The sequence below is a fragment of the Paroedura picta genome, chromosome 3 (assembly GCF_049243985.1).
Source record: "Paroedura picta isolate Pp20150507F chromosome 3, Ppicta_v3.0, whole genome shotgun sequence".
In the NCBI taxonomy this organism is placed as follows: Eukaryota; Metazoa; Chordata; class Lepidosauria; order Squamata; family Gekkonidae; genus Paroedura; species Paroedura picta.
In genome coordinates, this window is record NC_135371.1 from 147406310 (window position 1) to 147431027 (window position 24718).

Consider the following 24718-nt stretch of genomic DNA (forward strand, 5'->3'; position numbering starts at 1 on the left):
TAGTTTTTTGCTTGAAGAGGGCATTTCAAGATGATGCTAGTCATGCAGCTCTCACCTGGTACCAATGTTATAGATCAGGTATCGAGCAGTGAAGGAGTAGCGGAAAACCTTTAAACAGCAGGGAAAGAAAATTGATATTAGTGTGGATTTTGAGGTACCCATCCCCCCTTTCTGAGATTACTAATTGTACAATGGGGAAGTGATGGTATGGTCTCGTCCCCCCCCAATGGATTCCCCATTGGTATATCTTAAAAACGAAAATGTTTTTATTTCTACATAAACTAGAGACAACTGCGGATCTCTAGCCCACAAACCCACAAATCTCTAGCCCATCGAGCCTCTTGTGGCGCAGAGTGGTAAGGCAGCTGCCTGAAAGCTTTGCCCATGAGGTTGGTGTCAGGATTGTAGAATCTCTGTCATAAATTAGCCTGAGTTCCTCCATGTCAGTTATATTGCTTGATTGGGCCTGGCGCCTGCCTGCCCTGGCCTTGTAGTTTGTAAGCTATAAAATAGAGTAGTGATGTTATGTTAACCTTTATCTTGTTGTGGGCTCACAGGGTTGTTGTCACCTCTCTCAAGGCTGGGAGAATGGAATCCTGTTTTTGTAACACACATGTCTTTTCTCTCCTACCCCCCTCCTTGGGAACTGTCAAGTTTTGGGCGGGAGAAATGTATTGATAAGCTGAGGCAAATCTGGCCTCTGGTCAGATTTGACTTTCAGTCCAATGCGTATAGTGCTAATCAATAAAACTCTTTTCTTTTGAATAAGTTTTGTTGTGAGTTTCCTGTGCGTCTGACATCAAGTCAAATCTCACAACTCCTTTCACCTGCAAAAATGCAGGGCGAGGGACATACTTTTTCTGAGCAGGGAGAGGGCCTGGATTGGGACCTCTCCCAGGGCGACGGCGCTGGAGCAGGGCCGTACAGCTCGGGCATGCTGCGGGTAGTCTCGGGGACAACCCCGGGGCCCGAGGAATTTTTGGAACGACACGTCACCCAGCGTAGGCGATTGTCAAAGTACGACCGCCCTACTGGGGACGAATTGTGGCCGGAGCACCTGGCACTGCCTAGCTACGGACTGGAGCCTGTGGGTGAGACACAGGACTTGCAGTACAAGCTGGACAGGGTGACCAACTGGCTGCAGGACCTTTCGGGTCGGCTGGATCCGGAGGAGAAACGCCGGACACAACGCCTGTTGAAGGAAGTGCTCGGTGGTGGTTCGCACGATACCAGCGGGCGCAGAGCGAGCGGTGGGCTTGCCCTGCGGGAGCACGGCATGGCGGACACGCAAGCAGCGGCGGATGCTGAAGCGGTGGCCAGGGCCAGAGCGCAGCTGGAGATCGAGGCGGAGGCGGCGGCTCGAGCGAGAGCGCAGAGGGAAAGGGAAAACGAAGACGAGGAGCGAGAGGACGCAGGCGGCGCTGGCGGCGACGGAGCCGGAGGAGACGGCGCGGAGGGGGACGATGAAGCAGCGGCGGCGGCAGCAGCAGCGGCGGCGGCGGCGGCGGACGTTGCGGGAGCCGAGGCGGCAGCAGCAGCAGCGGCACGAGAAGCAGCGGCGGCGGCCGCGCGGGCAGCAGAGGCGGCGAGGGTGGCAGATCGAGCGAGAGCGGCGGCGGGAAGAGGACGAGGCATCGGCCGTGGTGCGAGACCCCTGGTCCCAGCCCCGGCGCCAGCGGATTGGGGCCCGGGACGCCTACCCCCCCACCTCCGTGGAGTGGAGATGCGGAGCACCTATAAATTCAAGGCTAAGTTTTCTGGGAACCCCGCAGATTTTCCTACGTTCCTGGTGCATCTCCAGGCCTACATGATGGACATGGGTTTCACTTTCCATGACGACGCCGAGCGGGTGCGCTTCGTGGGGGAAGCCCTAGAAGGCAAGGCTGCCAAATGGTTCGTGGACTTGTACCGTTACCATCCCCAAGCCATCCGTAACTACAACCATTTTCTGCGGGCCATGCGCCAGATGTACGTGGAGCCGTTCGAACGGGAGACTGCAGAGAAGAAACTCAGAGCTCACCGGCAAGGAAAATTGTCAGTGGTTGAGTATGCCAGGGAATTTAAGGAGCTGGCGTCCTCGGTGCCGGACTGGACCGAACCCCAACGTGTACTGGCGTTTGTGGGGGGCCTCAATCCTACTCTGGCTGACAAATGCCTCCTTTTGGAAGACCCGCTTACAGTCGACGGGTGGGTCCAATTGGCTGGAGAGATGGAAAATCGATTGGAGCGGGCCTCGATGGTTCAGGTCCTGGCCGGTAAAACCGTGGCGAAGACTTCCACCCCGGCGAAAGTCAAGCCCCGAGCGAAACTGGAGCCGACTGAGCGCACCCGACGCATGGCCAAAGGGCTGTGCTTGGGCTGCGGCCAAGCAGGGCATTTTCTCGCACAATGCCCGTCAAAAGCAGTATCGACCCCGAGGGCAGCGAGCAGTCCCCCACCGAAAGCCCAGCCCGCCAAGAAAACCGCCCCGAAGAAAAGTGCCAAGTCTCTTCTGGTGCCAGTGGCTGCCGTACCGGCAGTGGACGACTCGGAGGAAAGTAGCGGGCTGGAGGAGGAGGATCAAGCTGAGGCGCAGTCGGGAAACGAGAACGGTCTGCTGTAAAGGCGCCCCGCCAGCAGGCCGCCAACAGGGGCAAACGCGCGGTGAGTGATTCCCCCTTGCTGCTCTTACCCGCCAATCTCTCCAACCCCAAGTCGGGGAAAACAGTGGGAGTCCGTTGCATCGTGGACTCGGGGTGCACCCAATCCTTAGTGAGCCCGGCACTGGCCGAGACTTTGGGGGTGGGAAAGGTGCCGCTGAGAGAACCCTTGCCAATCACCCAATTAGATGGGAAATGTGCTCCCGGAGGGGAAGCCACGGCAAAAACGCGCCCAATGGACTTGGACATAAAAAAACATTGGGAGCAAATCCAACCTTTGGTAGCCCCTCACTCTGCCTTCCCTTGCGTGTTGGGGCTGGATTGGCTGAAGGAACATGACCCCCTAGTGAAATGGAAAGAAGGGACTGTGGAATTCACTTCTCCCGCTTGCGAGCAGCACGCTCGACCGCGGAGCCCCCCGGGCTCGGGGATTGTGGCCGCATTGGGATCCGGAGGGGCAGCGCTCCCTCCCGAGTATCGGGACTTTGCTGATGTGTTCGCGGAGGTGGAGTGCAACCAACTTCCCCCTCATCGTAAAACTGACTGTGCCATTGAATTAAAGAAAGGGGAACCCCTCCCCAAAGCCAAACTTTATTCCATGAGCCCGCGGGAAATGGCGGAGCTCAGGGAATTTTTGGATAAAAACCTGGCGAGGGGCTTTATTAGACCGGCCACATCGTCTTTGGCGGCCCCGGTCCTTTTTGTGAAAAAGAAAGACGGTTCACTGCGCTTGTGCACCGACTACCGTGGTTTGAACGCAGTTTCCACATGCAACGCCTACCCGCTCCCCCTGATAAAGGACTTATTGGGCCACTTGGGGAAGGCGCGAATCTTCACGAAACTGGATTTAAGGGAGGCCTATTACCGGGTCCGAATAAAGAAAGGACACGAATATTTGACAGCATTTAACACTCCCCTGGGGCAGTTTGAATACACCGTAATGCCGTTCGGCCTCGCCGGCGCTCCGGGCGTGTTCATGAATATGATTAATGAAATTATGCATGATTTATTGTACCAGGGGGTGTTGGTTTATATTGATGATATTCTTGTGTATTCAGAAAATGTTGAGAGTCATGCTAACCTGGTCCGCGAAGTGCTCCGCCGCTTGCGGGAGCACCAGTTGTTTGCCAAACTGTCAAAATGCGAGTTCCACCAAGATGCGGTGGAGTTTTTGGGCTTCTGGGTCTCCCAGGCTGGGATTGAAATGGACCCGGGCAAAGTGCGGGACCTGTTGGCTTGGGAACCTCCCCGTACTAGGAGACAATTACAAAGTTTCTTGGGGTTCGCTAATTTTTATAGAACCTTTATCCCCAATTTTGCCAAAGTGGCGTTACCTCTTACCGATTTGTTGAAAACCAAACAAGGGGGAAAGACAGCGAACCGTCCGGGGGCGCCCCTCCATTGGACTCCCCCATGCCAGGACGCGTTTGACAGACTAAAATTGTTGTTTACGTCCGAACCGGTGCTGGCCCATGCTGACCCAACTAGGCAATTCACCGTGCAAGTAGATTTCTCGGACGTGGCAATGGGGGCCGTAATCCTCCAAGAGGGGGAGGATGGGAAATTGCACCCGCTAGCCTATCTTTCAAAGAAATTTTCTGGGGCTGAACGAAACTGGGCAATTTGGGAAAAGGAGGCGGCTGCAGTAAAATTGGCCCTTTCCACTTGGAGGCATTGGTTAGAGGGGTCCACAGTTCCATTTGTGGTCTGGACGGATCATAAAAACCTCCAGGCGCTCAAGCAGCCCCGCTCGCTTTCGGCGAAACAGATGAGATGGGCGGAGTTTTTCGCTCGTTTTAACTTCTCCCTCAAACATCTACCTGGAAAAATGAACTTTCTGGCAGACGCCTTGTCGCGCCTGCCCCAGTACAACAGCAAACGAGACCCATTGGTGGATACAGTTTTTACCCCCGCCCAACTGGGGATGGCCGCGGTGACGCGCAGCCACACGAAGTCTGAAACGCCCATTCCAGGGGGCTGGGTCCAGAAGGAGTTGTCACAAGACTCGGAATTTTACTCCCTCCGCCCCGATCTGACTGAGAAGGGGGGGCTCTTTTTCAAAGGCGAGAGGCTTTTTGTCCCGGCGGCGGCCAGGGGAGATGTTTTGAAACTTTGCCACGATGCGAAAACAGCTGGACATTTTGGGTTTGTGAAAACTCTGCACCTGGTCAGGAGACAGTATTGGTGGCCATCTCTGCGCAAGGATGTGGAGAAGTATGTGCAGGGGTGCCCCATTTGTGTCGCCTCAAAACCTGCTGGAGGAAAGAAAAAGGGGCTGTTGCAGCCCCAGCCCACCCCCTCCCGGCCTTGGACGGATGTTACTATGGATTTTATTACAGACTTACCTCCCAGTCAAGGGAAAACTGTCATTTGGGTAGTGGTGGACGCTTTTTCAAAGCAGGCTCATTTTATCCCGTGCACGGCCTTGCCTACTGCAGCCAAATTGGCTTCAATGTTTATAAACCACGTGGTACGTCTACACGGGATCCCGACACGCGTTCTGACGGATCGGGGCCCCCAGTTCGTTGCCAAGTTCTGGCGGGAGCTCCTGAGGTTGTTAGGCGTAGAACAAGCCCTCACCTCGGGCTATCACCCCGAGTCAAATGGCCAGACCGAGAGAGTAAACCAGATCTTGGAGCAATATTTACGCTGTTTTATCAATCATCAGCAAGATGACTGGGTCTCCTTATTGCCACTCGCTGAATTTGCCTATAACAATGGGGCCCACGCCTCAACGGGGGTATCCCCCTTCAAGGTGGTGTATGGGACTGATTTAGTGGCAGCACCCACCTGGGAACTTAGCTCCACCGAAGCCCCTGACATTAATAAGTGGGCAGCAACCATCAGTGCAGGGTGGCCGGAAATAATTGCCAGCCTCAAAGGAGCGAAACAAGCCTATAAAGCCCAGGCTGATAAAAAACGGGTACCTGCACCCGAATGGAAAGTGGGAGATCTGGCCTATTTGTCCACAAAGAATTTGCGGTGTCAACAAAAATCCAAGAAGCTTGGCCCAAAATATGTGGGCCCATTTAAAGTGGTTAAACTAATAAATGCTGTGACTGTAGAGCTAGCTTTACCAAAGACTTATAGGAATGTGCATCCGGTTTTTCATTCCAGCCTGCTGCGGAGAGCTCCCGTCCCGGATGAATGGCACCCTCCTCCAGCTACGCCTGTGCCGATATACATCGACAAAGACACCCACTATGAAGTCAACCAAATTTTAGACTCTCGTATGCATAAGGGTCGCCTCCAGTATTTGGTCGATTGGAAGGATTTTCCCTCTGGGGACAAAGAGTGGGTTGAGGCTGGGAATGTGAAGGCACCCCGCCTTCTCCGGGCTTTCCATCGAGCATTCCCTGATTGTCCTCGCCCGGTAGATGCCGGCTAGGTGGGGGAGTGAGATAGTTTTAATGCGGAGGGATGTCAGGATTGTAGAATCTCTGTCATAAATTAGCCTGAGTTCCTCCATGTCAGTTATATTGCTTGATTGGGCCTGGCGCCTGCCTGCCCTGGCCTTGTAGTTTGTAAGCTATAAAATAGAGTAGTGATGTTATGTTAACCTTTATCTTGTTGTGGGCTCACAGGGTTGTTGTCACCTCTCTCAAGGCTGGGAGAATGGAATCCTGTTTTTGTAACACACATGTCTTTTCTCTCCTACCCCCCTCCTTGGGAACTGTCAAGTTTTGGGCGGGAGAAATGTATTGATAAGCTGAGGCAAATCTGGCCTCTGGTCAGATTTGACTTTCAGTCCAATGCGTATAGTGCTAATCAATAAAACTCTTTTCTTTTGAATAAGTTTTGTTGTGAGTTTCCTGTGCGTCTGACAGTTGGGAGTTCAATCCCAGCAGCCGGCTCAAGGTTGACTCAGCCTTCCATCCTTCCGAGGTCGGTAAAATGAGGACCCAGCTTGCTGGGGGGTAAACGGTAATGACTGGGGAAGGCACTGGCAAACCACCCCGTATTGAGTCTGCCATGAAAACGCTAGAGGGCGTCACCCCAAGGGTCAGACATGACTCGGTGCTTGCACAGGGGATACCTTTACCTTTTTACCTTTAGCCCACAAACAATTATGGTAGAATATGAATGTGTTAGGCTTTAAGGGTTTAAGTAATTGCATTAGCATTTGTAAAATGCATATTGGCAAGAGGTTGTTGGTATCGATTGTTGCATTATTCCTGGTTAACTCCTGCACGTGTTAAAACAAGCACGTTAAAACAAGCCGATTGATGGAGAGACAAGTATTCACATCACCAAGCTAGATAGGTTTGTATAGTGATCTCTCTTGATCAATCCCTTTCAAGAGCTTAACACCTTTAGGGCCTGCAATGACAGGTGCAGTTTATTACATTTGTAAGCTGAAGATGCAAGGAAATATGGTTTGTGCACAGTGAGGCCTTCTCCCCACCCCAGCCTCATCTATCACTGGCTGCACCCACATAGGAAGGATTCTCTGTCTTGTACTTATTGCTGCTGCCTACAGAGAGGCATCTGCTTTGGCAAATGAGCTTCCACTTGGGAGTCTTCCGCACACTTTCCTCCATCAGCCACCCTTTGATCTGCATTTTCTTCATATTATGCCACAAGCGGCCCTTTTTCAGGTCTTTCAGAATGGTCATTCCGATAGCACTGTAGTATCATGCAACTTTAGCAATTATGGATTTTTTTCAAAAAACCAAAAAGCCCTCTGACGGCCAAGTAGTAGAAATGACAAATGGCAATCGCTGATAGAAGGAAGATGGCATTGGTGTTAGGGTTGGGTGATTCAGTTCAGATAAGCTGAAAAGCACCCAATTCAGATACATTTCAGATCTACCTGAGTCAAATTGCTCATCCCTGTGCTTTAAATGGGCCAAATCAGCGGAGGCCGAATTGTCAATTTAGTCACAATTTGACCAGTTTAAAGGAATGGATGGTCTGGAGGGGGAGCTTGCCAAGCAGCTGATGTGTTATCAGTTGCTTGGGAGGCCCTTTAAATGCCCCAGCCTTCTCTAGTAACTGAGAACATTCTTTGCTGCCGCAGAAGGCTGGGGGAGGAGACATTTAAAGGGTCCACCAAGAGGTGATGACACATCAGCTTCTTAGAGAGGCATGTGTGTGTACGTGTGTGGGGGAATTCAAACTGCTTCATATTTGGCCAAATCGTTGCTAGTAGTTTGGGTGGTTCAGGTGATTCAAATTTGACCTGAATTGATTCTGGCCAAATTTTTCCCCCCAGTGCACATGTCTGCAGGAACGTTTCATATATGCATCTTTCTATCCAGATGATAACACTCTTAAACTGTGTTTTTACCAAAAATATCAGGATAAAAAGCCAGTTTGGGAAAGACTGCAAAATGTTGTGTGAGTGCTCCAAAAATAAAGTGCTACAGGTTGTGAGGCAAAGGAGAGAATAACTACAAGGTGGAAGCAATCATAGTATCTGTCATTCCACTGATGTGGAGAGGGGGTGGTAGAGTTTGAGGAAAGATGTAGAGCTATACTACTACACAGAACTGGAAACTCAGACTTTTGCAGAAATGGTTGAAGAAGCAAGAAAAACAAAATTGACCCACTGAAGCTGGCATGAAAAGGTACCATAGAGTGGTGACTCAGCATTTCTGTAAGTCTGAAGGTTTTATAAATCTCTGAGACAGGAACAAGGAAAGACAGCCAATTTCATTCCCAACCAGCTTCTTCAGGCTTTTATTGGTGATAAATCTTGATCCCCCCCCCCCCGAAACAAAAATCCCATGGCCTCAGATAATTCTAATTAATCTCAGTTAACTCTAATGGTCCCTTTTTATCTACTGGATGGGGAAATGAAACAGCTTGGAAGTGAAGCTCATCTCTTTATAGCTTACCGGCTGTACATCACAAGCCAAAAGCAGGAATTGGAGATCAGGAGACACTTGGAACCTCTTGGCTCTCAAGAAATGCTATGGAGGGACAAGGAAAGAGTGAGAATTTGAATTGTTATGCACAGGATGAGGCAACTGGACCCCTTTGTGAAGTTAACCTTAAATATGTGAATGATCCAGAAAAACAGGTACTCCAACCCAAGGGCAGACAAGTCCACCCATCTCTATCCACCATCTATTGTTCTGCACATAATGGCCCTTCTTATTAAGATTGCTCAATCTAAAGGATAGCAGCAGATTTGAGAGTTTTATACCATGTAGTGGCCCTGGACTGACTTACTAGGGTCACATTACTCCCTGCACCAAGCTGTTGAGGGCTTTTCTGTGCACCTCAGTTGAAACTGCTTGAAGTTCTCCCCTAGGGCCTTCTCTGCCAGGGTCGCCTCAGGCCATACACAAGCAGTGGTATTCATATCCTGCTTTTTGGTATATACCCTCTCATCTCACCCAGCTGTCCTGCTGAGCTTGCTGAAGGTGGTGATGGCTTGGATGCTGCAGTCCTGGGGGACTTCAACGTCCATGCCAACTCACTGTCCTCTGGTTCAGGTTCGGATCTGGTGTCGACGCGAGCTCTTGCCCGGCACAATTATTTAGGGTCTTACCACTCTTGAAGAAGGGCACCAAAACTCTAGTCAATCAGAACTTGGCTGTGAGGCAAGCTTTTTGTGGATAAAGTCTTGTTGTTCTGCCAGGACCTTCTGGCCATGATTGATAGAAAGGGAACTTGAGGCCCCTTGATCACCTTGGGGGGATATGTTTGATGGCTTCAGGTGGCTCACATAAACCAAAGTGGACTTTGCTAGGGAAGGTGGTGACCACTTGCCCCCTGAATCCTTGTCCATCCTGGTTACTCAAGATGACTGACCCGCGGATAGGAGGCCCTCTGAGGGAAAGTGTCAACCTCTCCCTGTCTTCAGGGGAGTTCCCAGAGATGCTGAAGGAGTATTGGTTCAACCCTTACTGAAGAAACCATTGCTGCATCCACGGGACCCAGACAGCTACAGCACGGTCTTGTATCTTGCTTTTCTGGGTAAGGTAGCTGAAAGGGCAGCTTCAGACCAGCTCCTGGCATTGTTGGAGGAAACTTCAGCACTTGACTCATACCAGTCGGCCTTCTGTCCTGGTCACCTTGACGGATGATCTCTGCCACCAGGGGCGGCTTGGCTATCCTTGTGATGGGTATGCTGTTGGCCTTGAACTGTTAGCCTGCCATCTCATTGGGGCCCGGATTCGGTATCTCCTGGGAGTGGAGTTTAGGAGGGGATTTAGTCTGTCACCTCTATGTTACATTGATTTTATTGCATGGGGTTGTTATTGGGAGATTATTTAATTGTTAGCCACCATGAGCCATTTGGGAATGGCAGGGCACAAATCAAATCATAAATAAACTAGTATCAAAGCCCATTTTTAAAAGACTTCCCGTTGGGCAGGAAAGCCCTCTCACCGGCTCTGCAAGGTGGCGAGAGGGCTTTGCAGCCCAAAGGGAAGATAATCCTCCCCCCCTCACCCCACAGCCACTTCCCTTCAGCCCCCAAAGCCCTCTCGCCACTTCTCTGAGGAGGCGACTAGGCGTTGGGGGCCAAAGAGAAGGGAATCCTCCTTCCCCGTCCCATGGCCACTTCCCTTCGGCTCCCAAAGCCTTCTCACTGCCACTCCAAGGCGGCATACCCGAGGGCATGGATGGGGTGGCCTGAAAGGCTCCCACCGTAGGCTGGCAGCGCGGCCAGGCCTCCCCCAGTGTGGGCCTTACCTGGTCGATGTCAGGAGCGATTCGAGGGGCTCGCAGTTGTTGGGTCGGCTCGACCGTTGGGGCTGCTGGGTCTCCCGCGACCAGGGGGTCCCGGCAACGATCGCGGGCGTGTCGGCTGTTGCTGGTGCGGCAGCAGGCGGCAGTGGCCGGAGCCTGGGCGGGGCTGCGGGGCGGGCGAAGCTGTTTGCGCTGCCCCCATGGCTGGCATTGGGGCCACTGGGGCGGGGGAAAGCGGCGGCGGCGGCTGGGCGGTGGTAGAGTGTGTCAGTGGGTAAAAAGAAGACGGGTGGGGCGGGTGGCGAGGCGGGCTGCTGGCAGATGTAGGCGGCAGTGGGTCCTCCATGGTGCGCGGGCATGCGGTTGGCGGCTGTATCGTCGGTGAGTGGGGCTAAGCCGCGTCGGGCGTTGGTGAGGCGGGCCGCTCACGACAGGAGCCGGCGCCGGGTCCTCCTGGAGACGCGTCCACATCGGCAGCAAGTGGGGAAATGGCGGATCTGGGCGGCCAATCCAGGGCGGTCCAAGTGGCCAATAGGGAGGCACGCTACGTGCGCCTCCCAATTGGCCACTTGGCCCTCGAGTGGCACTCAGAGGGGCCCAATCAGGAGCTGCTTCGCGGCTCCTGATTTGACCCCTCCGAGTTTTTATCCCGGACGGGTCCCACCCTAACTACTCCCCACCAGCCCTTACTATTTTATTTAGTCCGCGGCGCCCGCGGAGCTGTGGGACATTTAAAGATAGCGAGTCCGCTATTACAGATCTATATAAATATTGCCTGTCTGCATTTTATTTTGAGGATCCTGGGTTTGTGGTTTTCTTACTGTTGTGGATGGCAGTATGCCTATAACACAGCTTGCTTCATTCTCCTATTCCCACAGTTCCACTAACCAGATGCCATCTGAGAAGCTAGACTAGTACAATGGCTGGCAAAGATGAGATCTGAAGAAGTCTCAAAATTCAGCCTAACTCATTAAGTGGCTGTAAATATGTCAGTTTCTTTGTCAGCCATAACCCAACATCTGAAATATGGGCATATTACAGGGTTGTTGTAAGAGTTACAATCAGGAAATATATGTGGAGTACTTTGGTCACTGGAAGCACTATATAAATCCAAGGTACTACTACTACTACTACTACTACTACTACTACTACTACTACTACTACTACTACTACTACTACTACAGTTCATGATTCAACCTCTTTTATCTAGGTCTTCTTGCAAGTGCCCGCTCTAATGCTGCTCAGACATTCAGGCCCAGCCCAGGGTTCTTTAGACCTTTTGCCTGTTACCCCCATGGCTTCTGGGATTGTGTGAGGGCTGCCAACAACAGCTGCCCAAGGCATTTCCATTTTAGGAAGCAACTAAGGGCTTTCTTTTGATAGATCCTGACCTATGCTCTTTTCTTGTTCCCTGCTATGTAAGGATGAGCACCATTGGCTTCACATCCCAGGCAACACTTTTAACTCCAAAGAGATGTTTAACTGCAAAGAGATGAAAGCAAGTGTTCTTACCAAATCTCTGTCTTCCACTAACAAGGTGTAGTTCTTCTGGGGTATGTGCCACTTCATTATGATCCCTGTGTTACTTAGCATCACTAGCTCATCATCTGCACAAAGAAAAGGAAAGAAGCTAAGCCAAGCACCTCAAATTAATCTTTTGAAGAAAAATTAGATATAATGTTGTGGTTTGCACGCTGGACCAGAATCTAGAAGGATTCCCATTCTGTAGTGAATCTCACTGGGAGATTTGGGGCCAGTCACTCTTTCAGCATTCATTACCCATCTCACAAGGTTGTTCTGAAGATAAAATGGGCAAGGGAGAGCCATACAAGCAACCCTGAAATCCTTGGAGATATATGTCTTAATATGTCCTGTCATGTGCCCGCGCGGGCATGCGGGTGTGGGTGCGCACAGGGGCGCACAACAATCAAGGAGGTGTGCAGGCAGCCAGTCCCATGGCTCTGCCACCTCCAGCCACTGCCACCACCCGCCTCCGCTTGCTGCCGGCCGCCGCCATCACCTGCCTCCACCCGCTGCGGGCTACTGCCGCCACCGCAGCAGCAAGCAACCTGGCGACCCCACAGAAGGGGCCAGGCGACCTCAAATGGGGTTGCAACCCGTAGGTTGAGAACCACTGACTTAGAGGATGAGACCTTCCCCTAAAGTTTTATTTATTTATTTCTATTCCGGGCACTTTCTGCAGACTCATTGCCTCCTGGCTCTGGAACTCAGAGGTTTAGTGCCTCTAAATAAACAATAATAAAAACCCCTTAACATTATGCCCAAAGACCTGCGTTGGACTAATTCTAATTAGCCAATCAAATATACAGCAAAGTCTATTATTAAGCAGGTGACGTGGCCAATCAAATGAGTTTGCCAATTAAACCAATTGCCCTGCAGCTGCATTGAGTTCAACTGAACAAACACTTTTCCCCAGGTGCTCATGAGCTGCAATGCACCCTCCTAGATTTTTATGTCCTTGAACCTACCAGGCTGTGACTGGCAGATGAGGTACCTCCAGTCTCCCCTACCTGAGGCCTTTTCTGCCTGCACAGCAAGTTGTGGTGGGGTGAGATTTAAGCAGAGGGATGGATCAGCTGCCTATTGCTTTCTCACCACAAAAAGCACAGGAACAATCCTGAACATAGGAATAGCCCCTCTATGTACACAGTACCCGGCCCCCCTCAAACCCTCTGCACTCCCCCACCACAACCTGCCCCCATGGCAGAACAGAAGTCCTGTGGCTGGAGCCCCCAGGGCAGCTTGGAATCCAGAACCCTCAACCAGTTGGTAGGTGCACACAAAGCCCTCTCCTCAGATGATCTGTCTCCTTGCACTCAAGTCTTTCCTGAAATCACCACCCAAATAGTATGCTGGATGGGGGTGGGGGGACAGGGCAACACCAGCACAACACACACCCGGGCTGCTGGATCCACCAGTAAGCACATGGGAGCTGCAGATGGCGATGCAGGAGGCATGCTGGGCAGCAGCAAGGACTGCTCTCGGGCAATCTCTGCACCCCTTCCCCCAGCTCATACAGCTCTTTGGGGAGGAGCTTTGGTACATGCCGAGCACCTGATCCCCATCAAGGAAGGGAACTCTCCCTCCCTGTCATCAAGCAGGATAGGCTGCAGGGGGTGGAGGAGGAGAGGGTGGTCTTGCTCACCCCAGCCCTGCTTAACCTGGCCTCTCCTCCAGAGGGCATGTCTCTTGTTTAAGTTTAAAGAGCATATATTCTCATGCACACCATTTAAGACCCGCCCCATCATGAATTTTTTTGACCAGCCTTCTACGTTGAGTGAAAAATCATAGAATTGCTAGGCTCAGCCCGTTCATAATTTTTTTAAATGAATAAACCATTTCATCATCATGTAATCCGTTCAGTCGTGTCCGACCCTCAGCAATTCCATAGGAAAGTTTCTACAACACGTCTCTGTCAATGACCATTTCTTTTAGTTAGTTCATGGCCATCCCTGTGTTGGCTTTGATCGTGTTGAGCCAGCGGATCCTTTGGCAACCACATTTCCTTTTGCCGCTGACCATGCTGAGCATTAATGATTTTTCTAATGAGTTTGATCTCATGATGTGTCCAAAGTAAGTGAGCTTTAGCCGTAACATCTAGCTGGTTTGCTCCTCTCTAAAACTGTCTTGTTGGTAACTTTGGCTGTCCATGGTATTCACAGCATTCGTCTCCAACACCATAATTTGAAAGCATCTGTTTTCCTCCTGTCTTCTTTCTTTAGGTAAACCATTTACTCCATTGTAAATTGAGGCTTATCACCAGGAAAACAAAGCTCTCACCTGTGACCCAGCGTAGCTGAGGGTGGTGAGTTTGGAATTCATCGCTGTCCAGGTCAGCAAGAGTCAGTGGGGTGCGGAAGCCTAGTGGGGGGTCTTCTGGATGGAGAAGAAGAGGAGTTAGTATTTGACTAGCAGGAGCCAAAACAGACCTGACTAAGATCACAGATCTGTCAGTCTGTGAAAAGCAAGTGCTCACAACAATTCGAATCAGGAAAGGATTTAAGCCTTCAAGTTCCACTCAGTTGCAGTAATCAAAACTATGCTCCCTGATTAGCTGTTGCAAGGGGGGGGGAGCATGTGCTTCTAAAGCATGTACTTTCCTCCTTTAATACAACAAATTAAAAAAAAAATTTCCAGCATAGAGTCCATTTTCAATTAGGGAAACAAGCTGAGATGGTGGTGGCAAAAGGTTAAATTTCTTTCCCCCTTCCTGTTCATTCACAATCCACATTATGCACAAAATTTACCATTTACAGACTGAGAGTTCTAATTTTCATCAAAGAAGACGAAGAAGAGTTGGTTCTTATATGCCGCTTTTCTCTACCTGAAGGAGTCTCAAAGCGGCTTACAGTCGCTTTCCCTTTCCTCTCCCCACAACAGACACCCTGTGGGGTGGGTGAGGCTTAGAGAGCCCTGATATTACTGCTTGGTCAGAACAGTTTTATCAGCACCATGGCGAGCCCAAGGTCACCCAGCTGGCTGTATGTGAGGGAGTGCAGAATCGAACCCGGCTCGCCAGATTAGAAGTCCACACTCCTAACTACTACGCCAAACCACTACACCAAACAAGTACACCAAATACTTGATTGGGGTTTTATGGTGGTTTACAGGGTTTTATTATGTAATCCCCCTTGAGTCTAAGGAGGAAGGCGGACTAGAAATTTAATATAATAAATATAAAAGAAAGAATTAAAACAAATTCTTGTATTCTGCACATAATGCCTTGTAAAAGAACACGTTCATCTACTTACACTGCACCCTTCGTTCAGACGGCTACGTTGGAGAGGGTGCTTGCCAGGTCTCCCTTGAAGCCCATAAAGCAACTTAAGGTTCAGGGGAGACCTGACAGTGGAGGCATACTTTTGCGAGAAAGATTCCTAGACTAAAAAAATAACCCCATTATTTTTAATCCCCAGAGAACAGTCTAAATCTACCATCAAGGAAAGTGCCACCCTCCCTTGCTGATGTCGGCTCTTACCTGGAGTGAGCATCAGGATAGCCACAATGATCACAGAGGCCAGCATGGCGATCACCAGCATAGAGATCCCAATTCCTTTCCAGTTGTGGGGTTGAGAGTTGGAGGCCCCCAAGCTCTGCGCAGGAGCAAAGGAAGAAGATTCTCTGGTAGTACGAATGAGTCTACTGAGCTCCAGGCAGGGGAGGAGGTCGTCAGTGGTTTTAAGGGGACTCTTTTTCTAACTTGTCCTGATGCCAGTATGGATAGCAAAGTAAGAGCAAATTCATTTCAAATTTGGTTTTTAAAAAAAAAACAGATGTTTTTTTGGGGGGGGAGGGGAGGGCAGTGTAAAAAGCCTGTTTCCACATTTCACTGAAGCCAAACAGAGATAAAAACTAGGGTTCATTCTCCTGTGGGGCCATCCACTTTGCCCTTAGTCTTGGGGCTTCAGAGATGGGGGACAATACAAGCAGGAGGAGGAGGGAGATGAAGGAGACCAGGAGGAGCAAGAAGGGAGGGCAATGGGATTTCCACTCTCCTCCAACTCTTTGCAGGTTCTCACTTGTACATTATAGATTCTGAGACATTCTCACATCAATAACCATCGATGAACAACGGTCCAGGCATCCCCTCTTCCCCAACTATCATTTTATCTCCTTTGCCTTGGAGATCCCAGGATTACCTCAGAGAGAAGCAAGAGCTTCTGATGCTCATGCTAAGTGCACAGCATGAACAGTAACCAGGAAAATACATGTGATATTCATGTGACCTGCTTGCTTTTCCTAGATGTGTCATTTAAATTCCATGTTGCAGAAAGGTTTGGGGCATTCCAGTCTGAATTTTTAAAAGCAGTTTAGACTACATTGAATCCCTGTCCTCGCTACCAAATTACTACAAAATATAAAATAATCACAACAAATATTCCCCCAAGCTGACAAAGGTTGACACAATTCACTCTTCCATGCTCCTCCAATCTGGATCTTAGCCCTTACTGATGGCCAACTGGGAGCAAGTCTAAGCAGATTTAGTTAGAAGCAAGTCTCATGTTCTTCAGTGTGGGCTTCTTACACCTAAGACAGTGTTGCTAGGAGTGCAGCCTCCCCCCCCCCTCACAAAATTTGAAGTGGTGCTCCTATCCTTAGGTAATCCCTCTGTCAAATGAACACAGTCTGTTCCTTAGGCTGGGTTACGGCAAGATGCTAATTCTTCTAGGTTAATTCCCAAAAGTCCCTTCTTCTGGAAAAGCCAGGAATTACTATTTAAAAAAACAACTCAGTAAAACAAGCTCCTTTATTGTTCTACATTACCCACAGAGCTTTTAAACTAATTGCCTGGCATCAGACCTGCCTTTCTTCCTCACTGGTATTTTCAGTCTTAATTAAGAGATCACTTAGGAGAGCCTCCAGAACAGCTTGGATGAGAGCCTGGGACAGGTTCATGGTCAACCACTAGACAGATCTTTGGACTCAACATTCACCATTTGGCTCCTCACACAGCAGTAGCAACTTCACTCTCCCCTTAGAGCTGTAATTGGCTTGAACAATAATCCATGTAGTAGCTTATCTCCCTGAAACCTCCTACACTAAACCCAAAAATAATGTCTGATCTTCATCTTTAAATGGAAAGGGAAATTCCTTTAGGGACAACCAAGACATTAGTTTTCTCTACAACAAATAACCCTAAAGTGGAATTCCTTCATGGGGTAGGGAGAGTTAGGCAGGAGTAGGTTGTTGTAGTGGCACATGTAGCACGTGCTACAGGCCCCCCGTAGTGACTCCCCTCCCCATGTATAAGTGTGGTCTATGGGAGGTGCCAGACACAACACTGAAGGTGCCTCCCGGCAGCCAAACTGAGAGACCCTCAATGCCAGTGAGGAGGGGAACCATCGCCAGGGATTCAACTGGGCGGGAGAAGGAATTGGCAAAGTCCCTGAATTGGGCAGTAGACAATAGGCAGAGAGCATGTGCAGAAGAAGCTTGTCTGGTCTGATCTTCACAGAAACCCCAAGAAATAGGCCCACGTGAGCATGCCTCAGTGTTCTCCCCCCATCCACTACACCTTCTCCCAGGGGACAGGAAGGACTGGGGGAGTGAGGCAGGGATGTAACTCCCTGTAACTCTCTCCTGCCCCCCAAACACTGGGCAGGCTAGTAGCTGGAGAAGTTTAACACTTTCCCCTCCGAAAGAAACCCCTGGCAGGGAAAACCAAATACCGCCCCCCATCTAGAATAGCCCCATCTAGAATAGCCAATAGCCCACTTGATGAAGGCAGTGATGTCATTGTGTGGGCAGCTTGGAGCTGGTAGGTGTTGGCTGAGGCGGGTGGGCACCCTCTGAACTGCAGTAACCAGCATGTGGCAGCAAGCCAGCTGTAGGGTTCTGGGCAGCCTACTTGGAGCTTGTGGAGAAGCTGGGTATATTCTGGGCATATTCTGAGTAGAAAAAGAAAAAGTTGGTTCTCATATGTTGCTTCTCTCTCTACCAGAAGGAGTCTCAAAGCGGCTTACAATTATCTTCCCTTTCCTCTCCCCACCACGGACACCCTGTGAGGTGGGTGAGGCTGAGAGAGCTCTGAGATTACTGCTCAGTCAGTACAGCTTTGTCAGTGCTGTGGTGAGCCTAAGGTCAGCCAGCTGGCTGGCACTAGTCACCTCTGTTGCATATATAACTGCTCTTCAGCCATGCAAGCTAAGTAAAATGGACCCCTATTCTTCTGTGAGTTCTGGGCCAAGCTCAACTAGGGCTGTGCTTTTGGATTCAGTGGTACCTTTTAACCAGTCCATGCCTTATAGAGTAACCAGTCTTCCTGATCACTAAACCTAGTCAAGGGATTGGAAAGTATTCTAGACCTTCCATATAATAATCTGTGAAGATATTATGCCACATCAGGTGTGGACATGAAAATTACAGGCAAGGAAACAAAAGAATGCTGGAAAGAGTTCTGCTGGATCATACTAGTGATCCATCTAGCAATGGCAGCTGGGCAGATGACCCCAGGAAACCCACCAGTAGGGCATGAGGCCCTACTGTTCTCCCTTTCTTTCTTCCAGCAACTGGCATTCAGTGGCATACTCACCCTGAAACTGGAGCTTCAATTTAGCCATTGTGGCTAAGAGAACTCTCCTCCATTCATTTAGAGCCTTCTTTAGAGGTCTCCAGCATTACCATATCTTACCCCATAATTATGGGAGGGGTGAAGAAGTGCGTTGTATTAGATCCTGATGGATTCAGAAAGGGCCTTATTATTGACTATGGGTAGCAGCTCAGGTATCCTCCATGGCACGTAGCACCTTTTATCAGCTACGGCTGGTTCAGTAGTTATGGGTGGTCCTTAAAAAGTGTCATCTGGCCCAAGTGAGCCATGCTCATATTATATCCAAGTTCGGCTACCGTAATATGCTTATGCGCTGCCTTTGAAAATTGTTTGGAAACTTCAACTGGTCCAAAAAACAGTGGCTGAGCTATTATAATGGATTGGTCATAGGGATTGTATCACCCTATTACAAAGCTCCCGCCCCACTTGAAGGGGGAGAAATATTACTTTACGACTGGAATCAAACCACAAAGCTGTAGTGAGATCATTTCTGTCTCTAATAATCAGGCCCTGACAGGCAATCAGCCCTCTGACTAGTGAAAACATTATAATCCATCGCCCAGTGTTATCTTTTATGTTCTTTATTTAAAATCAGTCTAATCACTCTTGAAATAAGAATCATGATCCAAAAAAACCTAGCACATGTATCACATTGCTCTGGAGCCAATCAATCTTTAATTTAAAAAATAGACTACTGTATCTAAGATTCTTACCAAAGCATTTTCAAAAAAGATAGTCTCGTTGCAATCCAAACCTGAGAGATTTAAGGGTTTTAGGAAGTGGCTACCTTATATAGGTCTAATTATATGAACCTCACATAACATTATTAAATTATCTAATTTGTTTTCTCTGTTTATGCACTGGGAACTTCAGTGCCCCAGCTCCCCTGCAGGAGCACAAATTGGGGGTGGATGAAGTGCACCAGGCCAAATGCTCCCTCGTGTGGGTGCAGGAAGAGGTGGGGCAACCTGCCACGACTAAAACTCCAGCCTACAGCCCGGCATGAAACCTCCAGTGCATAAACGGTCTCTGAAAGTCTGATCATACACCTCTGAACACAGAATAGCATTTTCCCAAGGAATGCATGTTTTAAACCAAATTCTGCTTGTTCTGATATTTATTCTGGGCACAAAACAATTTATGAATGATTAAAACAATGAGCTCAGGATTATATATATTTGAAGTCAGAGTCTGTGATACCCCAGGGCTAAAAGATCTGCACTGGTTACCCATCTGTTTCTGGACACAATTCAGAGAGCTGGCTCTTTTAAGGTCCTGAATGCCTCCCATACTATCCAGCCCTCAATCTCAAGCCCTGTTCTCTATGCTTCTGCCTTCAGAAGAGAGGTGGGTGATGATTAGAGACAGGGCACTTTCTGTGGTGGCACCTCACACATCTTTGCATCTTGTCTGGCAGCTACTTCACTTTCTTTTCCATAGCAGCCTAGAACACTCCCTTTTAAAATCCAGGCTTTTAATTACGGGTTTTATCTTATCAGCTTTCAAAGGGTCTGTTCATGTCTAATTCTTAATGCCGTGGCTTTTAACTGTAAGCCACCTTGAGCAGGACTCTGAAGAGGCAGCACAGAAATATTCCAAAGAAACAAACAGAAGACAATAAGCATCTGCTTAGACAATGATTCTTGATTGGTTTGTGCAATGAACTTTAGTCTTTGTTTCTTATACACCAGTGCTCCCACATTAGCTATCCAGTGATAACGTGAAATGAGACCTCACACCCCATTATTGGAATGTTAAGGATAATTTGCAGGCTCTTTTTTTTGCATGGGAGGCAGATTTACACAATGAGTTGCAGTGGTAGTTATCTTGTGTTCTCACACTAAGAAACCCTGAATTTCACAGCCTGGGATAGCAATTTTAAATATATACTATGGTTATTGCAGTGGCATTTAATAATCATTACAATAAATAGAAAGCCTTCAAGGAATCACAGAATGGGGGACCACATTGGGAGTCCCTGTCAAAAAAATCCATCTCCAGGATTCTGTAAATTCTTAAGGATTTAAGCTGGGCAATTTTCCTTCCTCCCTTTTTTTATGCCTTTAACTGAGTCCCATCTGCACTCAACTTCTTGCCCCTTATTGAACATACTCCGTCCCTAGGCTACCCCCCTTTTGTTAATTTACAGCACCATAGGATTTTTTCCCTTTGCCTTATGCGAGGAGTCCCCTGGTTGTGCAGAAACTCCAAAGCTTGCTTTCCCTTGGTGATTGACACCATTCACACATTATATTTGTAGTGACAATTCTTTGGTTACATGGTATAGTCAGTTTGTAAACCGGTCTTCCTCTTGTCTGTCTTCTTACCAGTTCTGTGAGGTAGCTTGCTGTCATCCTGTTTTTAAAGATGGGAATTGACGGGCTAACTGAAAATATAAAATTGGGCTTACCACTGAATGGTAGTAATAATTCCAGCCCACAACAAAGAATAATCATGAGAGGCAGTGAAGCTATGGTTTGAAAGGTCCTGGCCATTTAACTGGGGAGAGAAAACGGGAACAGAGATGGGCAGCAGGGGAAGTCACAGCAATTTTGGAGAGTGTCTCATCAGCCCTCATAAGCTAACAATAGTTTCCAAATCTCCACTGAAGTTTCCAGTTGCATTAGCCTCTGACTGTAGCATGAAAACATGAATTGACTCTGATACAACCAGCACAGCTAAAAAATAATAAACACCTCCAAATCAAAAGGTTTTAGTTTGGTATCTCTCCCCAAACATTGTCTACCACATCTACAGGTGCTTTTGTTTGTCACTAAACAGGCAGAGAGGTCTAATTTTGAAGCATGCGCATCTGATATAGTCAATATCAAAAATAGGTCCTAAGAACTTGGATCTAGCCTCAAGGTATGTATGGAGGCAGTTCAACATATCACGAAACAAATCTCTGTTCAGACACACCCTCAGATGAAAACCTCCAAGCCTCGGAGCATAAGAATCCTTTTGTCTGTGCTGTCTTCAACTCCGTCTTCGCTCCCCAGCAGCAAATGGGCACTGTGTAATCTTGATCTCATTCTGAAAGTGCTCTATGGAAAGCAGGCTGGGGATACGCTGCCAGCCATGAAGTTAAGCCCTATCTAAGCAACTACCTCGGGGAGCCCTGATTCACTTGTCTTCTCCTTGAACATCTGCTTTAAACCAGGGCTCCAGGAGTAAACTAGGGCTAAGGCAAGACTTACCAGGGCAGTTGTCATGTTCTGATGAGTGGCAATCATGCTGAGGTTCTTGTGGAGAAGGCCAACTTGCAGAGAAACCAACTGTGGATGTCACTGCATTCGTCCTTGGTGACAATCTTCAGGTCCTCTGGATCGGAGAAGTGGCATTGAGCATCCCTAGGACATCAATGCTTCTCGCAGAATACCTTCTCACCAACAACTAATATACTGACCAGAGCAGAGGAAGGGGGATCAATCAAGATGACAGGGACCATTTAGACTCCCTCAGTGGGGGGAAAAAATCCTGCCAATTGCTTGGCAGGCAGCATTGCCAATTAAAGTAAATGGATGGAAGTAGAGGAAAAGAGAGAGAGTATTCAGGCAGGAACCCAGAAGGTAACTTAACTCTTTAGGGTACAGAGATGGTGAAATGGAATGACTACAGAGGAAAAACACCAAGTTCAAGTTCAGCAGTATATTCATAGACCTGGAAAGGACCCAAAGACCCTCAAATCCAGTGTCTGACTCAAAAGCAGGAGGGTCTAGTCTCCTACCTGTTGAGTTAAATGTTTTAAAAATTGTCTTGGAAGCGCAGAAGCTTCCAGTTCAGGGGGAAATGCTGCTCAAACAAATGACAATGATGATCTTCCAATAGAAACAAAAGGAAGACATTTCAATTTAAAAACCTATCATATATGACACTGAATTTAAGTTTCCCATGCAGAATGATCTCTGCAGATCAAGTAAAGCAGGGGTAGTCAAACTGTGGCCCTCCAGATGTCCATGGACTACAATTCCCATGAGGCCCTGCCGCAGTTTGACTACCCCTGAAGTAAAGGAAACCAAGCCAGGTTATCTCTAATTCCCCCTAAAAACTCTTACAAGGTCCCTTTAGCTTTTAAGGTTAGCAACAGAAATAGCTCACACATTTGCAACAAAATAAGTTGGAAAGAAAGCTGAAGTGCTCCAGAATCTGAAATATACGATATTCTATGTTTTCCCCTTAACATGGTGAAGGGGTTTGCGAGTGTCAGTTAAGCTGAGAGCAATACCGCAAGGAATTTAGACTCTGTCAAGGGGCTAAACTCCTACCAGAGTCACTCAAGGAGGAATGGTCCTCTCTGAGATGACCAGATTTAAGTGTCTCCACCCCTTCAGGAATCAACAGCCACAGCAGAAGAGTATTAATGGTGATGGGGGATGAGGAATTCTTGAAGGATAGTGCCACTCAAGCTAACCTGGTTAGTTCTGTGCAGAAGGAGGCAATGATAAACCATTTCTGACCATTTCTCACCTAAAAACCTCAAGACGAGACAATTCAAAACAATAAAAGACCAGTGCTGGAAGATGGAGCCCCCAAGTTGGATGACACTCAATCAGCTACTAAAGAACAGCAGAGGACAGCAATGAATAGCGCAATTCTTAATGACGCAAGTGGACTATAGCCTAAAAGGCAGCCAGTTTTTTACATGAATGGATACAAAAGGAAAGTCCAAAGCTGTTTGATGCAAATAATAGGAACATGGAATGTGAAGGATTAATAAAGATAAGCTTGAGGCCATAAGATGAGAAATGAAACCTTTCAACATTGTAATCCTGAGAGTGGGTGGAATGAAATAAACTGGACTAGGACATTTTCAGTTAGAAAATGAAAAGTGTTTTACTCTGGAAGCAACAAAGAAAAAAGGAGTTGCTCTAACAGTGAAGCAAGATCTTGCACAAGCAAACAGGCGCTATATTGCAAAGTCTGACCGAATCATATTAAGACTTCATGGAAAGCCTATCAGCATAACCAGCATCCAAGCTGACTTCCCAACTACAGAAGCTGACAAGGAAGAAATTGGACGCTTTCATGCAATTGTCCTGGAAGAAATTGATCACACGCCAAACCAGATATTCAGGAATACAAAAGTAGGAAACCAATCAAAATCAAATATTGTTGGAATATTTGGGAAGAAGCACAAAATACAGCAGGAGAGCAACTTGCAGAATTCCATGAAACCAGCAATTTGTTCATTGTGAACACGTTTGAGGAAACCAAGCAGAAAACTGTATATGTGGACATCACTGGATGGGCAATGTAGAAATCATCAAGTAGATATAATCAGATGCAGAAGATGGAGACGTTCAGAGATGCCAAAGACTGCAGTAACTATTGAATTAGCACAGTAATTTCTCACATGTGTTAAGTAATGCTTGAAATCTTACAACAAAGACTTATCATGCGTGGGACAAGAAATGCCAAGAGTTCAAGTTGAATTCAAAAAGGAAGAAGCACTAGAGATAAAGAAGGTTGGTTCTTATATGCCGCTTTTCTCTACCAGAAAGAGTCTCCAAGCGGCTTACAGTCGCCTCCCCACAACAAACAACCTGTGATGTAGGTGAGGCTGAGAGAGCCCAGATATTACTGCTATTACTGAATAGCCAGGGAGCAATTTTCAGAATGTGAGTAGGATTTGAACCACAGTCTGCTTTCTTAAGCAGGAAAGAAGCTTTATCACTAAAAATTAAACTAGAGCTCACATATGGAAAAGAGCAGTCAGACTAGCAGATACAGATCTGGTGTGAACCTAAGTTCATAGTTTCAGGGTCCTCAATAACAACAGGAGCTAGAAAAGATTAAGTTGTAAGAAATGTGTCACTGGCAGCCACATACACATTCTGTGTTTTTTCTGTCCCTGTGCAAAATACACTCAAACCCTGGATTAGGTTCCCACTACACAAGCAGCTGTATGGATACAGGCAGAAAAGGAAGTCCTTATCCCTTTCTTTTGTAAGGAGGTTGGCACATACCTGATCCCTTGAGGGAGTCTGACCATCCCCTTTCCCAGAGGGGCTTGGTAGGTTCTGATTAAAATCACCTCTGAGATTTATTATAGGAGCAACTAGACTCCTAGACTTCTCCAAAGCAAGGGTCTCAATTTGAGAGGCTTAGGAGAGGCCTTAGGAGGCCTTTCTTCAATTGTAGGGGGCCTTTCCAAACTTAATTACCTGAAAAGAAAACTAGGTTTTCTCCCAGGAGTGCCAGAAAAAAAAAACAGATCTTAAATTTGAAAACAAGTTAAGATATGAACTGAATTTTTTAAAAAGTGAATAAACTTTTTTGGGGGTGGGGATGTTTATTTTACAATCAAAGTCGTCTTCATTTTGAGTTAATAAATACTTCTGAACCATGCCATTACCAACATGTT

General features: G+C 48.0%; 1 protein-coding gene across 3 annotated transcripts in view; it reads right to left on the bottom strand.

Moving 5' to 3' along the window:
* Nucleotides 1–24637, bottom strand: part of LOC143833124 (inactive dipeptidyl peptidase 10-like) — a 57867-nt gene extending 33230 nt beyond the window's left edge. Inside the window, exons 1-6 of one of the 3 annotated variants that reach the window (XM_077328566.1) lie at nt 21552–24637; nt 15283–15397; nt 14085–14180; nt 11796–11890; nt 8480–8554; nt 56–108 (exon numbers count right to left, since the gene is read on the bottom strand). In XM_077328566.1, coding sequence (XP_077184681.1) covers nt 56–108; nt 8480–8554; nt 11796–11890; nt 14085–14180; nt 15283–15397; nt 21552–21587 — 470 coding nt within the window. In that variant the 5' untranslated portion in view covers nt 21588–24637. Of the gene's footprint in view, nt 1–55; nt 109–8479; nt 8555–11795; nt 11891–14084; nt 14181–15282; nt 15510–21551 lie in introns of all 3 variants that reach the window. The other 2 variants (XM_077328568.1, XM_077328567.1) reach the window with 2 other exon arrangements.
* Between the last annotated feature and the right edge of the window lie 81 nt (nt 24638–24718).